The sequence below is a fragment of the Coregonus clupeaformis genome, chromosome 25 (assembly GCF_020615455.1).
Source record: "Coregonus clupeaformis isolate EN_2021a chromosome 25, ASM2061545v1, whole genome shotgun sequence".
Classification (NCBI taxonomy): domain Eukaryota; kingdom Metazoa; phylum Chordata; class Actinopteri; order Salmoniformes; family Salmonidae; genus Coregonus; species Coregonus clupeaformis.
This window is the reverse complement of record NC_059216.1, coordinates 5,160,324-5,176,894: the sequence shown is the minus strand read 5'-3', so window position 1 is coordinate 5,176,894 and position 16,571 is coordinate 5,160,324. Positions and strand designations below refer to the sequence as shown.

The 16,571-nt window shown below is 45.9% G+C and overlaps 1 protein-coding gene across 1 annotated transcript in view; it reads left to right on the top strand.

The window, feature by feature from the left end:
• syne2b (spectrin repeat containing, nuclear envelope 2b) overlaps positions 1-16,571 on the top strand; it is a 152,433-nt gene that overhangs the window by 131,504 nt on the left and 4,358 nt on the right. The window contains 13 exon segments of the mRNA XM_045207412.1: positions 1,042-1,200; positions 2,037-2,203; positions 8,207-8,369; positions 9,067-9,254; positions 9,374-9,524; positions 10,249-10,431; positions 12,443-12,580; positions 12,736-12,930; positions 13,168-13,474; positions 13,639-13,707; positions 14,248-14,673; positions 14,889-15,100; positions 15,255-15,455. Coding sequence (XP_045063347.1) covers positions 1,042-1,200; positions 2,037-2,203; positions 8,207-8,369; positions 9,067-9,254; positions 9,374-9,524; positions 10,249-10,431; positions 12,443-12,580; positions 12,736-12,930; positions 13,168-13,474; positions 13,639-13,707; positions 14,248-14,673; positions 14,889-15,100; positions 15,255-15,455 — 2,559 coding nt within the window.

Sequence of the window (16,571 nt, the reverse complement as noted above, 5' to 3'; positions counted from 1 at the left end):
GCCGCAAAGTGGTAGGCCACACAAGCTCACAGAACAGGAATGCTGAGTGCTAAAGCGTGTAGCGCGTAAACAATGTCTGTCCTCGGTTGCAACACTCACTACCGAGTTCCAAACTGCCTCTGGAAGCAACATCAGCACAATAACTGTTTGTCTGGAGCTTCATGAAATGGGTTTCCATGGCCAAGCACAAAGCGAGGTCCATACAGAAATGTTTTCTCGAGATCGGTATGGAAGAACTTGACAGGCCTGTACAGAGCCCTGACCTCAACCCCATAGAACACCTTTGGGAGGAATTGGAACGCCGACTGCGAGCCAGGCCTAATCGCCAAACATCAGTGCCTGACCTCACTAATGCTCTTGTGGCTGAATGGAAGCAAGTCCCCGCAGCAATGTTTCAACATCTAGTTGAAAGCCTTCCCAGAAGAGTGGAGGCTGTTATAGCAGCAAGGGGGGACCAACTCCATATTAATGGCCATGATTTTGGAATGAGAAGTTCGACAAGCAGGTGTCTACATACTTTTGGTCATGTAGTGTAGATGATATTGGTTTATCTGTGAGGATAGGACTACACCTGCCTGTTATTTGGGTGGGGAAGTGAGGTGGCATCGCCATGAAGTACTCATAATCACGGCAGCCATTAATAGTGTGAACCTGCCACAACAAATCCTTCTCACTCGTGTCACACAGAGTAGTACGATCAGACTTAATTTAGCCGTGCATTGAAGTACAGTTCTACTCAAGTCCTGGTTGAAGAGAAATCATACCTGTCTGTGTGAATGCTCCAGATCTTTGTGTCATCATTATTTGTCATTACATCATTACTAACCTGAAGGGAACTTTGGTGAAGCAATTTAACTGGTTTCCCTGACATTCCCTTGGCAATCTTACTGTCACTGTTATTTAGTCTGGAGAAACCCTTGCAGAATCCATGCCCACCTAACTCACTCATATAGTAGATATGCTGACAGTTATATACAGTATATTGTCCATCTATTATTGACCATTAAGCATATATTGTCCATATTCTGTGTTTCCTTTAAGGTCTCCCTACGCAAACAGGAGATAGCAGACCGTCTCAACGCCTGGATCATCTTTAATGAGAAAAACAAGGAGCTTTGTGAATGGCTGACGCAGATGGAAAACAAAGTGGCACACAATGCCGACATCAGCATCGAGGAGATGGTGGAGAAGCTGAAGAAGGTAAGGTGGCTGTACCATGCTGCTTGGCCCACGAGGGGGGTCCTGAATCTCTGTGATTCAAATATAATCAAAACAGTTTGAGCAGTTTCAATCCCTTTGGTGTATAGCTTGGTCAGAGTTATCTAAATCAAGTTTAGGTCAGAATTATGAAAAGTTTCAAGTTTAATTGGATTATTAGAACAATAAACCGGCCTGGCACTGTGGACGTAAACAGTGATTAATGTATCTATTGTCTTGTAGATTAGATTAAACCAACAGCCAGAGTTCAACGGTTAGACTTTTAAACGATATCCAGAGTGGTTTCTTTCACTCCACTGATTGGCTCCTCATCAACAGCTGATCAAAGTCCAATGTATGAAAGTAGGGAAGTAAACAGATAAAGTAGCTCTCTACAAGTAGCCCATGCTAGCAAACAGAAGAGAGAGTGGTGGGGAATGTTCTGTGTTCTGAATGAGGAGACCGAGAGAAAGAGGGAGGGATCCAGAGTTTTCAATGTGCTGTGAATTACCCTGCCAGTGAATGGAATGACAGCTGTTTTAATCCCAGCAGCACGTCCGCGTGGCGGGGCAGGCCCCTTTGTTTGTTATGGTTTGTTTGTGTGTTGGGGGGTGAGGGGGGATGGTGATGTCACACTTTGTTGACTGGACAATATTGGACTTTTAAAAACATTGATACAATAATACATGCTATTGGGGGAAATGTCTTCCTATAGAATACCATCATTCACAAAACCTTTCAACCCACACTCACATACCCTCTTTCTCATACAAACATTAATTCGACACAACACATGCACACTCATTCAGATACTCGTTCCCATTCTGTGTGACTCCCAGGACTGTATGGAGGAGATCAACCTCTTCAGTGAGAATAAAACCCACCTGAAGCAGCTTGGAGAGCAGCTCATCACCGCTAGCAACAAGACCAAGGAGACCGAGGTCAACGACAAGCTGAAGGACATCAACGACCGCTGGGGGCACCTCTTTGATCACATAGAGGCCAGGTAAGAGCACAGTTGGCCCATTACAACTCTGACCACAATATTAGCTTGATTAGGCCATACCGAGTACATAGTATATCAGTCATACAAATTGATTGATTTCTCTTTGTTATTCAAAACAAGACAGAGGATGTATTACAACAATGCATCAGTGTAAGTCCGTGGTCCGACCACTTTCAGAACTGGTTCTACTAGGGTTAGGTGAAGACAGGACAGAACAGCTGCTGTTCCAAGCTTTGAGATTATAACAGGGAAAGCTTCAGAGAGCCATCACCGGGATATAGTTATTAATCCAGAAACATTAATCCCAATCCAACACAGAGCGGAATGAAGAGAACTGCTGAAATACCTTTACACAGGCTTACCTCTTATGTATCATCATACAGCATGATGCAATTATTGATGGTACATGCGTGCGTCGGAGAGCAGTAAACACATGATCCATTTAGAGGCATATCAAGCCGGATATATAGAATACCATAGGACTAATGAGATGAAAACGATATGTTCTAATCTAATGCATCAGGGAGGACTAATGTATTATGGGACTATGAGACTATTACAATTGTCGTTTTTTTGTAATGATTCACCTTGCGTCTGATAATGAACACTAGTCTCGTCAGTGTGTTGTGTGCAGGGGCTTAAAACTGTGTCCTCCTTAATGTGTTTTCTTTTGCCACTAACAATATTTATTTCTGAGATGGAGATCATTAGGTGAAGTGTTTCGAACTCTGGTCACTGATGTGGTCTTGTTTTCTCTGGACATCATCGGTATATTGATGTCTGCAGTCTTCTCTGCTGCAGCCTGTCTACAAACATCTGCTAAAATATTTTTAAGAGACTTTTGAGTCATTCTAATCATCCAAGCTTTTTGCATCGCATGTTAGTTAATAGCATTCATTCAATTGCTATTCATTATTGTGGGTAGCATAGAGTGCTCTGGCATTAGATCTCAAGAGGGAAGTAGGTTATTCAATCTAACATTCTGGCGTCATTGCTGTTGTTCACAGAAACTTGTCTAGACATGTCCCTAGGCAGGCACTACTATAGCCCATACTAGCCCCTCACCTCCAAGGCTGTTAGTGGGTGGGTACTTTGAAACTCAGAAGCCCCAATGTGCCCCACTTGTCAGAGAGAGCCAGCTAACCTGCTCTTCAGTGGAATGGTTTTACTCTGGCCATGGTGGCCAGATATACAGAGTCACTGCGAAGGGGAGGGAGGGGGATGACTTATCCTCCATGAGAATGAGGGATTTAGCTGGGCCATATGGTGGCTGTTCTTGGCTCTCTCGAACATGGTGTCCAGCTGCCTTGTCTCTCTCTCACTAACAGGAGTCTGCCTGCATAGAAACAACAGGCAAAGGGAGGGGTTTCTATTTGAGTGACAGTCTTGTCTTATCTATGGCCATGTGGACCAAGGGACAGGGTGAGGGTTCTCTCTATGAATGACAGGGAGCCTACATTTTGAGGTCTTTAGGATTGCGGGTAGATATAGTATGGAGTAACACGCAGAATGGAGGGCAGTCTGCCCAGCCCACTAACACACTGCCCTTTAAGCCAAGCTTGCATGGATGTCTTATCCTGTTAATGAGCTAGTTAGTCCATTCTGCCACTTAGTACTGGTCCATGTGGTGCTATGCAAAGGAATGTGTGGACCCCTAGTTTAGCCTACATATTCTGCCACTATTCCAGAGACATGGTGTAAAATGTGGGATTAAATTATTTCGTTTTAGATCGCATGAGGACAGGATTTGGGCCTCAGTCTCCATGGTTGTTTTGTAGTGTAGATGAGCGCTGTAACCCCCTGTAAGCAGATAAACATGAGGAATGTCTGCCTGTTGCACTTGAACAAGCTGCTTAACGCGATGTGGAAACCATTTAACCTGTTGCTATTTCTCTGCCCTGAGTTCCCTCTCACGACATGTACATAAGTGTGTATGACAGTCAGCTAACGGTTACAATTATATCGTCTTGTGAGTGCTCCACTCACTCTACTGAGGTTCAAGAGAAACATATCAAATTAGTTCTGTGAGCAGAAACTCTTAATTTCTAGTACAAACATGCTCAGTTACCTTCTAGTTTTATCAAAGGAGTTTGCCCATACTAAGGCTTTAATTTCACCACAATGAGAGGAGGGGCTACAATTGTCTTTGTGTGTAGTATAGACTAGAGCACTAAGGCTACAATTGACTTTGTGTGTTGGGGGTAAAAGTTAGAGGGCTAAAATTGGCTTTAGATCAGTAGGTAAGTGAGTGAGAGGGTAAGAGAGAGAGGGAGGTGAAAGAGAGAGACAGGGTAATAAGAGAGAGAGAGAGAGAGATAAAGAGGGAGGGGAGATGAAGGGATAGCCCCTGGCCTTCAATTAGCCTCCTCACAGCCTGTCAGCTCCACTTCCCATCATCTCCGGTCATCCCATGATGCAATATAATCCTGTGTACAGGTGGTACACAACCTTCCCTCACCAAGACCAGAGCATGCCATCATTGAAATAGCATACATGTGTATAGCATTTAACAATTTCAGTCGAAATCTAATCCTAAAGTCTTCAATGATGCCTACACTGTAGATCTACTGCATTATTAAGCAATGAGTGGTCTTAACTCTGCTATTTGTTGCTCATCGACCTCATAAAGGGGATTTTAATAATTCTTCATTATATCATGCTTAGAACAGGAAGTGTTGTAACTGAGTTGATTTGGAGGTTGACAGTTCATGTTGGCCTATCATAGGGTCCTGAAATGATGTGTCACCTATTTGGATGAGTGCTGATTACAGACGGGACGATTCTGAGTGGTGATGAGTGAAGACCGTGCCTCACCCTGTGCCAGTGTCTGGGCCGATCCAGTGCAGTGTGATATGGAAGATTAGTGAAAGTTGACTTGGTGAGGATTAGATGCGCTGACACTGGCTCAGGCTCGCCGGCCGCCTTTGTCCCCCAAAACAAACTGGGTGCTTCGTCACCCTGTCCAGCAGCTGCCGTCTGCTGACACGAGGCATTGTGTCATCCATAGGGCCCGTAGCCCCAGCTTCCCCTACCCAAGGCCCCCGCACTCCTCACCATTGTCTGAGCGAGGGGCGTGTGAGGCAGATGTTTTGTTAAAACAACCCCCTCTACGCCAGGAGTCAGCTCAGTGCTCACAAATCGACTTCCTTTGTTTACCAAGTCTGAAGAGACAGGGATTTTATTTACATCTCTGTTTTTCTTCGCTTTAAGTACAGGATTCAGCAATATTTTATTCAGTGTTTGAGTGCGGCTGTTAAAAAAACACTTATTTGGCCAGTCGTCTCCCCTTTATGGTTGAAGTTCCTGTAGCCATGGCGATGCAGTATTTCTCAAAGAACTTCGGCATCAGGTTGCCAGCTCAGTTGCCATGGTGATTGGTTGAGTTCAGACAAGGGGGTGAGAAATAGAGTTGTCTGTCTGAGGGTGTGTGTAGGGGGTTGGGGGGTTGGGAGTGCGTCTTTGTGTGTGTGTGCGCGTGTGCGTGTGTGTGTGTGCATGCGTGCGTGGAGAAGGAGGTAGTCTGGTGATACTAATGGGTATTGAGTCATAGATTGGAGTACTGTTCAGCACTCACATTATATTGAACCATAGCAAGTTTCTTAGCTTAACAGACTCATAAACTGTCATAAAGGTGACAGCATGCAACATGCTCAGACAGTGGGTAACTGAAGTGAACCTTTTCAAGCCTTTTGTGGGAGACACAGTAACATACTTAACATGCCACAGGGATTTGTCTCTTATCTCATTACAAAGTGAATGTAAGACTTAATATTGCATAGGATTCCTCTGTGACAGAGACATCTATTCTTATGACAGATGAAGGACTTACCCTGAGTTTTCTATGTAAATTGGTGTCACTAGATATTGCAAGAGTTGCTGGGTATTGCTCTATGCTGTTCTTTGTATGGTGTCTTTAATTGCTTGGGTGAATGACAGATATACTGTAGGTGAGAGTTAAGCAGTGTTTCCTGGCAGGCAGCACTGTGTCTCTGGCCTTGCCCTTGTTGACAGTGGGGTGACTGGGGCCCAAGGTGCCCACCTGTCAGTGTGGTGGCAGTAACAGTAGCGGGCCTGGGTCCTGTAATCCCCTCAGTGCTGGACTAACTTTAATGAGCTTTAATGGCCCTGGCTCTAATCTCCAGGCAGCAACAGGACTCAAGGATGTCCCTCAGGTACACTGACCCCCCCACCAGCCCCCCCATTAGTGTGTGTGTGTGTGTGTGCGCGTGTGTGTGTGATATGTAAGTACAGTATTTCCCTGTGCCCGTGCATATTGCTGAGGAGTCTGGTCCAGCGTGGCTGAGGCTGAGGGAGGGGGGGAGGGGACAGGCTGACTGCGGAGAGCATGAGGCAGGCAGAGCGGGGGGAAGCGCTTGCTAACGGGTGAACCGCCGTGGAGTAGCCTCCTCACTAGCCCAGCCGTAAGTACCTTTCTCTCCCTAATCCCCCAGCCCTCATGCCCCTACACACAGCAAGCATGGGACTCAGTAGGTGGTTGGGTTAAAGAGGAGCGGAAAAGGGTGTTGTGTTGTGTCTGTGTGAGAGGGAGAGCGAGAAGGAGGGAGAGATGGAGAGCAAGAATGAGGGGGGATGGGCTGTGCTTTGTCAGTGCATGCAAGTAGCAGCCACAGCCGCAGCTTTTGCCATTCAGACTCAGCATGATGGCTAACACAAGCATGGCTCATTGTGTCTTTTTGCATGGTGCAGTATATGTGTATGTTTATTTGCCATTCATGTTCAGACAGAGTTGTCCGTAGCTCCAGTCTGTCTCAGTATAGTGCATGTTATTCATTCAGTCTCTCCTCCACTACCAGGCATCATTCTCAGGTACACAGAACCTTAATCCATCCCAGCCTGCAGCGGTGTGCTCTGGATGCCTCAGTGATGAACACAATTACTCAGCCAAAAATAGACACACAACAACACTGTATGTCTGTCTTTCTTCCTCTTTCTCTGTGTTGCTCTATCACAGCCGATCCGTTTAGAATGGGAGTCTGTACCTTGTCTATTTATGAGCTAGCCTGATAGCAGCATTTCTGGTTTTTCTCTTGTGTTGCATCAGATCTCTGGTTTGCTAGTCAGGTTACAAGCACCGGTCACCTTGCATTACAATGGTGGTGTCTCATAAGCTGAGGGAGTAAGTGGGTATCTCTCTGGACCGTATAATGAAGAGTCCAGCCAGTGGTCAAGGTTTGTTTGTGGGAGATTCCAGTGTAATGCTCACTGGTTGGTCACATGACAGTGGAATGCTCTTCATGCATTGTGTCACTGCCTGCAGAAGAATGCACTGATTTAGGTCACTGACCAGTGAGTGGAAATGGAATGGTAGTGCAGTGCAGTGCTCTACATTTCTGACAGACGTCATTCAGAGGACCGTGCTGATATAGGTCATGCTCTAATGTAGGGATGGGCAACCGGCGGTCCCCTTTTGTAGGCAAAGATTCTACAAGTGTCAAACTCTATTGGAGGGATGCGACGCCATTCTTCCATGAGAAATCCATAATTTGGTGTTTTGTTGATGGTGGTGGAAAACGCTGTCTCAGGCACCACAACAGAATCTCCCATAAGCGGTCAATCGGGTTGAGATCTGGTGACTGAGACGGCCATGGCATATGGTTTACATTGTTTTCATGCTCATCAAACCTTTCAGTGACCACTTGTGCCCTGTGGATGGGGGCATTGTCATCCTATGGGGGCATAGCCATGGTAGCCAAAATAATGGCCAAAATAATGGCCTGCCCAGTATTTTTATACATGACCCTAAAGATGATGGGATGTTAATTGCTTAATTAACTCAGGAACCACACCTGTGTGGAAGCACCTGCTTTCAATATACTTTGTATCCCTCGTTTACTCAAGTGTTTCCATTATTTAGGCAGTATGTGTGTATCTGGTTTCAATGTCATTGCTTGGGAGATATAGTAAATAGGTGAAGAATTGTGCCACTGGTGACAAACAGGATGAAGAAACTTCCTAATTTCACTGATTTGATTGACTCCCCAGGGTGAGGAAGCTGAAGGAGACCCTGGTGACAGTGCAGCAGCTGGATAAGAACATGAGCAACCTGCGGACGTGGCTGTCACGGATCGAGGCCGAGCTGGCCAAGCCCGTGGTCTACAGCGTCTGCCACAGTGATGAGATCCAGAAGAAGCTGGCTGAGCAGCAGGTGGGTACCAGGGGCCAGGGGCCTGACGTCAGACACTCCATACACTATCCACAAACCACCATATAGTACAGGCTATTTAACATTAACTGCATACCTTTAGTTTATATAGTCTCTGTGGGTCAGAAAGCTGAGGGGAGAAATGTGAGGAATGTAGAGTGAAATATATATTTTTACACATTTTGTATGTGTTATGCAGTAGTGGAGTCCCAGCGGGTTCCAGAGAGCAGGACCTGTTAGGAGATATGCTATCACACCAGAGGGGGAGGGCAGAAATGTGCTGTAATGAAAGCTACTGTAGGTTTCCGAGAGCACGGAATGCAGGTAGAAATGGACTTTAGCCTTAATAGTCCTGCTTCCCGCTTCCTACACATGTTCTTTGGGAACAGTGTAATGGAGCCGTGTGTCAGAGAGAGGGAAAAACAGTCTCCTGCGGCTCCTGAGAAAGGGCTATTCTGGTCATTACAGAGAGTGAGGGAACACTCAGATGCATTTGGAAATGACACTGACATTGCTGTGCTCTCCAGGCCTCCAGGTTTCGCCAGAGCAACGCCAGATTCTAGAAAAAAACCCGCTTATGAAAGCTTCTATTGTTCTGACATGAGATGTGTTGTGGAGGTTGAGGACTTACTTCAAAAGCAATGGGTGTTACTCAGATGTATCTAAACAGTTGACTAAATCTTCCTGTGTCTGTATGCAGGATTTGCAGCGGGACATTGAGCAGCACACGGAGGGCGTAGCGTCAGTTCTGACTCTCTGTGATGTTCTTCTCCACGATGCGGACGCCTGTGGGAGCGACACAGAGAACGACTCCATCCAACAGACCACCCGCAGCTTGGACCGCCGCTGGAGGAACATCTGTGCCATGTCCATGGAGAGGAGGATGAGGTGAGGCATGAACTCACACACACACACCGACACAGATGAACGACTGTCAAAAAAGGTAGCCCCTCATATATGATTTGTGCCATAGCTTATAAATTATTTCTACAACTTCTTCCTCTAAGGATTGAGGAAACATGGCGACTGTGGTGTAAGTTCCTGGATGACTATTCCCGCTTCGAGGACTGGCTGAGGACAGCTGAGCGCACCGCGGCCAACCCTGTCTCGGCGGATGTCCTCTACACCAGCGCCAAGGAGGAACTCAAGAAGTTTGAGGTCAGCAAAAACACCCATTGATGACCTATGAGCCCTTAAACCAAAACATTCTCGACACATCTGCCACTGAACTTTTGAGAAAGCCTTTGGTCAGAGAATTCATTCTGTTTATGAGTAGTCAGGTTCTCATGCGGTGACTAGAGACAATTAACCTTCAGCCTTCCGTGTTTGTATGGATTACTAACAGAGATTAGGCTGGGTAATCTGGGCTCTGTTGAAGCCCTCTCTTTTGCTTCAGAGCAACCTGAATAGCAGTATGACACTATTATTTACCAAATATGATTGTCTTGCTCTTACGTTTCCATGGCTGATATTACGTTGTACCCTGATGAAGACAGCTTGGTTTTCCAAATGTTGGTTATTAAATTATTGCATCTGAGCTCCTAGAGTGTGCAGCTCTCCGTTTCTTTTTCAAGTGTTCTACTCCGTTAACCAACACCTCGCCTAAACAGGTGTGCGTTTCTTTCGCCTCCAGATTAACCATGGTTGATATTGAACATTTTATTGACATAATCGTGCATATAATTGTTGAACTATATCGAATACAGTAATCAATATTTGCATTGATTACATGTATTCACTGGGAAGCATTGAAACTAGAGTGCAGAACACAACATGTTTCTCCATTCAACATCAATCGAATGTCACTCTTAAAATATATTTGATGTCAGTCCTAACACAGACCTATCTCCCTGCCCCCCTACCCCCATGATTCCACCCCCAGGCGTTCCAGAGGCAGGTCCATGAGAGGCTGACCCAGCTGGAGCTGGTCAACAAGCAGTATCGCCGTCTGGCCAGAGAGAACCGCACCGACGCCTCCAGCAAACTCAAGGTCATGGTCCACGAGGGCAACCAGCGCTGGGACAGCCTACAGAAGAGGGTGGCTGCCATTCTCCGTAGACTCAAGGTGAGAGGGTCAGATGTCAAGGGTTAGGGGTTAAGGGTCAGAGGAGTTATCAGTATTGCCTCACTGAATCAGTTACGCTAAGGTCAACATCTGAAATTCTGGTGGGTAAGGTCAAATCAGAATGGGAATGTGAACAGATTGGGGCAGTGGCGATTTTAGCATGTAAATCTTGGTGGGGCAAAAAAACTAAACATAATTGGGATGCATGCCAGCAAAGCCACAACACTAAACAATACATTAATTGTACTATAACGGTGACAAACGGTGCCCACAAACTGTTAGGGCCTACATAAAGCTGTCCCAATAGCAGAGTCCCAACAGCAGTTCCAACACCTTACCACTGCTATACCTGGCTATCAGCGGAGCCTTGTCTGGCAGCGAAACAGTTAATTCAGCCTCATTTACTGCCTTAAAAAAAAAACATAGCTGAAATGGCTGACTTGCTTAAACAAATGTGGTTTCTACAGTCAATTGAGATGTACAAACTATGGCATAAGGGGGCGACAAGCGGAAAAGAGGCAATCCGTCATTTCGATTAGACATTAGGGTGAGGCACATGGGCTACTAACAGCTTACTACACAACATACACTTAGTATTACTTTCTTAGCTACAGTATACATATCTCCCTGGCATATTACATCATTTATGCAGCAGCATACCATAAATGTTTGGACCTTATTGTGCTGTGCTCACTTGAACAGGAAGGTGGCGCAGAGGTCCTTCGTGGGCAGATTTTGTCATCAAACTTTGTCATCAAAGTCTGGCATTCTCTGGATTTATGGTGCTTTCAAGACAACTGGGAAGTCAGAAAAGAACAAGGTCAAATCATGATGACATCAGTGATCTTCAGGTCGTAGCTCTAGAAAGAGGCCTGAGTTCCCTACTTACAATTCCGAGTTGGATGACCGTTCAAAACTTATTTTGCCAGTCGGAGCTCGTCTTTTCCCGAGTTCCCAGTTGTCTTGAACTCACTGAAGTCAGATTTCCCAGTTCCGAGTTAACAGTGGTTTTGAACGCGGCAGAAATCATGCTGGATTGACAGCATGGCCGATGTTGAATGTTTATAATTTTAAGCTTGGAAAAGAGACCCTTAAACCCAGAATTGGGACCACACAGCCACTCCACTGAATAGCAGACTAGTGATTGCTTTGCAATGCTTGCAGTTAGCCACTGATTCCTTCCAAACCACTCATTGTTGAATTTGCGATTTCCAACTTGTTGTGTAATGTTTAAGTCCAACGGCCGATGAGCAAAAAAGAGACCATGTTTGTATGGAGGCATTAACTCAATGATTATGATTATTTATTTATTTATTTTTACATATTTTGCAAACTGATATGTGACACGTATTAATGCCAAAATAACATGCAAATCAGGCACCCCCCCATTTTTTTTTTTTTATATATTATTTGTATTTCTAGCTTAAAACAAGGGTCCCACCTGCCCTGAATGACGGGTCGCCACTGCATTGGGGTCATTCAAGAGTCACGTAACACCACTCTCTATCTTTATAGTGCTGATGTGTAAGGTCACCAGTGTGCTATTTTAGGTTCGGAGTGTAGATGTGAGTAGTGATCTGAGTGATGCGTTAGCTCAGCGTCAGCACTAAGCCTGCTGTATTTAGGTCACTTCTCTGATGGTGAAAAAGCAAGGACAGTCACGTTGCCCAAGCAGCTGTTTCCATTGTGGCATGTGGCTGGAGCTAGATAGAGGATATATATATTTTTAAAGAAGTATCTGATTAGGGACCTTCACTTCTGTCGCCCTCTGCCCCTTCGCAACATTGCCTGGACAGAACAAGAATAAATACATTATTTCACATTAGATCGAATCAACTTGGTTTCAATCTAGTTCAATATCAATGCTGATGATTTTTTATTTTTAAATAGCAATGCACTGTTATTTCCTTTGCTGATTACTGCTGGTTTTACAAATCACTCAATTTAAGTGATCCACTAAATCTGTACTAAATGTCTGAATGCTAATCTTCTATTCGGTTGTCCCCTACAGCACTTTACCTCTCAGAGGGAAGACTTTGAGGGCACACGGGAGGGTATCCTGGTCTGGCTCACTGAGATGGACCTGCAGCTAACCAACGTCGAGCACTTCTCAGAGAGCGACATCGAGGACAAGATGAGGCAGCTCAATGTACGTTGACTCCCACTGGCCACTAGTCTATCCATCTTCCTTTACTTTTCCTCTGTTCAACTATTGATACGATCTGTCTATGCTTAATGTGTGTCTTGTTGTTTGGCTGGCGGGTTGATAGCTGATCTCTCTCTCTCTGGTCTCCCCTCCCTCAGGGCTTCCAGCAGGAGATCACTCTGAACACCAATAAGATCGATGCTCTGATCGTGTTTGGGGAGAACCTGATCCAGAAGAGTGCTCCTCTGGACGCCGTGCTGATAGAGGATGAGCTGGAGGAGCTGCACTCCTACTGCCAGGAGGTGTTTGGCAGGGTGGCCCGCTTCCACCACCGCCTCATCAACAGACGCCCGGTCAGTGGACTGCATCTCCTTTCACCGCAACACTATGATAGTCTCTACCTCACCTCATTTAACAGTGAAATAGTCATATAACTCCAGTCTGTGAAACTGTGGATATGAATCCATTTAATTCCTGGACAATTACACTTACAAACAAGATGTTTGTTAGGAAAGTATAATTGGAAATGCTATGCATCTATACAGTATGACTGAAGGTGGGCCTGGTATCCCTACCTATTTCTCCCTCAGGTTCTGGAGGAAGAGCGGGACATGTCTGACCGCGACACAGACCTGGAGGACTCAGCGGAGCTGGCTGGAAGTTCCTGGGGGGAGGAAGACGAGGAGGAAAAGGAGGAGGATGAGTGCCGAGCAATGGGCGAGTCATTGGGACGGCAGGCTGTGTGCCATCTCTTGGCCCCCCCTCTGGAGTGTTCGGGGCGGGAGACCCCGGTCAGCGTGGACTCCATCCCCCTGGAGTGGGACCACACCGTGGACGTGGGGGGATCTTCATCCCATGAGGATGAGGAGGATGCTACCTACTATAGCGCCATGTCAGGTAACGACCACTGATAGACTTCTCTAGTCTCCTGTACCTGGCTCTGTCTCAGTCTTTGTTACCAGGTGAATGAAGATGAATGAAGAAGAGTGTGCAGAAGAGGGCCATTCTATCCATAGTGGTCTAAGAGAAGAGTACCTATTGACACCCTTCTTTTGTTGCAGATGTAGAAATCACTGAGAGCTCAGAGTCCTTTGTTAAGGCGACTGCCAAAGCATTGAGAACAGTCTCGGGTAGGCACTCTGCCTCCTGTCCTGCATGTGTCTGAACTGCTATGTGGTTATGATGGCCAGGCATGATTCCCCCAAAACCCAACCCAAAACCCATCCCAATATCCCAGCTCTGCTATCCCCCTTCCCCTGGACATACAGGCCTACAGATAGGTTTTACCCACTCTATTGTACATTATTGGATGTTAATAACACTGTCCCACCACAGGCCTTGACCATGACTTGACCATAACCATCTGTATATCTTCATACACAACACTGCATGATTATACATCACTGAATTTTATTGATGATATTTATATTTCTAGATTCACTATTTGTTTTCTGAGTGTTCTGCATGCATATAGTCAGTTGTCATGCCATTGTCATGGCATTTCCTTTGGTCAAGCGTGCATGTACATTTGGTCTCATGTTTTCTGTGTTTGCAGCATAAGTGAATCTCAAAGTAGCGATAGGGTTGCCCAACTGCCCATGACTGCTCAGTGAATCTAGAACCATCTTGATGGAATCTGACTTGCTTCCTCCTCTTGTTCCCCATCCCAGTGAAGTCGGTGACAGACCCCCCCAGCTGGCACTCCCCTGAGCCCCAGGAGAGGAAACGTGTTCCCAGGGACATCATCCTGGGCCTGGGCTCCTCTCCCACCCACATCACCAGCACCCCCTTTCTCCAGCAGGGCTATGTAAGTCACCATACTGTCTGCCTGTTATTTCTCAAAACACACAGATTAAACCATAGACACCATCTAAACTGTATATACAGTAACATCATTGGATAAACACATAACTGTTAGTTGATGTTAGTGATGATAGGTAGTGACGTTGGCATGTCTGTGTCCGTGGGCCAGGTCAAGCTGATGTCAGAGTGCAGTGGCAGCATCGACAGTGTGAAGAGGGTCAAACTGATCTTAAATGACGAGGAGCTGGAGGACCAAGGCCTCACCACGTTAACCACCGCGGACAAACAGACTGGTAGGTGTCATTGATAACACACACTGATCCACAGCCATTCATATTCTGTCTGCTATATCTATATCTGCTTGCCTGATCCCAGATCTGTTTGTTTTGTGTTGCAAAGTTGGGAAAGACAGCACAAACAGATCTGGGACTAGGCTATATATCTGCCACAAAGGCCTTTATAACCATTGTGACCTGTTACTAACCTGTTGTAACCTGTTGTCGTGCAGGTGTGATCGAGCGCTGGGAGCTGCTGCAGGCCCAGGCCCTCAGTGACGAGCTGTGCATCAAACAGGACCTGCAGCAGTGGCAGAAGCTGAACTCTGACCTCAATGAGATTACTTCCTGGCTGGGCCATGTGCTGCCAGAGCTAGAGAGGCTGCAGAGGCTGGCCCCGGCCACCAGCATCCGAGACATGGAAGGCAACATCAGGAGACTCAAGGTGAGGGGCCAAGTATGATACGACTCCTGTAATGCCAGTAGGGCAACAATAGGCTAAAACTAGGGATTCTATTTCATTAGTAAAAGAGATGATTGTGAAACATTCTTTGATTTATGGGCAAACAAGAAACACTGCTTTACTCTTCTCTGTCCAGGAGATGCAGAAGACATTCAACAGCTACAAGTCTCTGATGATCTCCATCAACCTGAGTGGGCGGGACTTCCAGTGTGGGGAGAGTGCTGAGCTGCAGGAGCTGCAGGAGGGCCTGAGGACAGCCAATCACAGCTGGACACAGGCCTGCGTCGGCCTGGAGAGTTGGGAGGAACGACTGCAGAGCGCACTCATGCAGTGCCAGGTGAGGGAAACAACTGGATACAATACACTCTGAGGTCAAATCTCAAATGACACCCTATTTCCCATAGTGCACTACGCATAGAAATGAAAACCAGTAGATAGTGATAGCGCTGACGTCAGGCGCATGAAGTATTTGAGGCATGCCATATTGCTGAATGGAGCTGAATCAAATATATGTATAACTAACCTGTCGTTTACAGTGGGAGCAAATGAAGCATAGTGGGCATAACAAGCAAGGAAGTGGGCAAAGCCAAGCACGAGCTAGCGAGATCCTATTGGCGCATTTTAGCATGTATTTGCAGATGTCTGTTAGGGAACGCCTCCTCTGTGAAGTGGGCATGTGCACAAACTCCATTCGACCCTGCACTCCTTCTAAACAATTTTTTTAACTTTGGCAAAAGCGTCAAGTCTATAAAACTTAGTGCACTGTGTTCGTAGTAACAGATTATAGTTTTGGGAACAGAAAAACGTATTGAGAACAGATGTTTCATCGATGAGAAAATTGGCAGAATGTCGGCCCAGTTCTATCCTCTCCCACTACCTGAAACTGGATTTCCTCTCACTGCCATATTTGGTGGTGAGAAAATGTTTTTAACGAATGCTTCAGTTTTATAGCCCCTGTGACGAGTCTGGGTTACCCCTTGTGTCTGTGGCTGAATAGCACAAAAGAATCGCTAAGGATTATGAAGAAGGTGGCCGTAACTAGCAAAGGATCATGGCGATGTAGTTGTTTTCATCCTGCCTAAGAGATTCAACCGTGAGCCTCCTTGTAGCCTGCCGGCCGGTGATTGATCTGTGTCAGAACGTGGTCCTGTGTGACGACAAATGTACAGTGAGCTCCAAATGTATTGGGACAGTGACACATCATTTTTTGGGGGGGCTCTGTACTCTAGCACTTTGGATTTGAAATGATGTGATTACTATGAGGTTAAAGTACAGCTGTCAGGTTTAATTCGAGGCTATTTTCATCCATATGGGGTGAACGTTTAGAAATTACAGCACTTTTTGTACGTAGTCTCCCCATTTTAGGGGACCAAAGGTATTGGGACAAACTCACTTATATGTGTATTAAAGTAATCAAAAGTTCAGTATTTGGTCCAATATTCATAGCACGCAA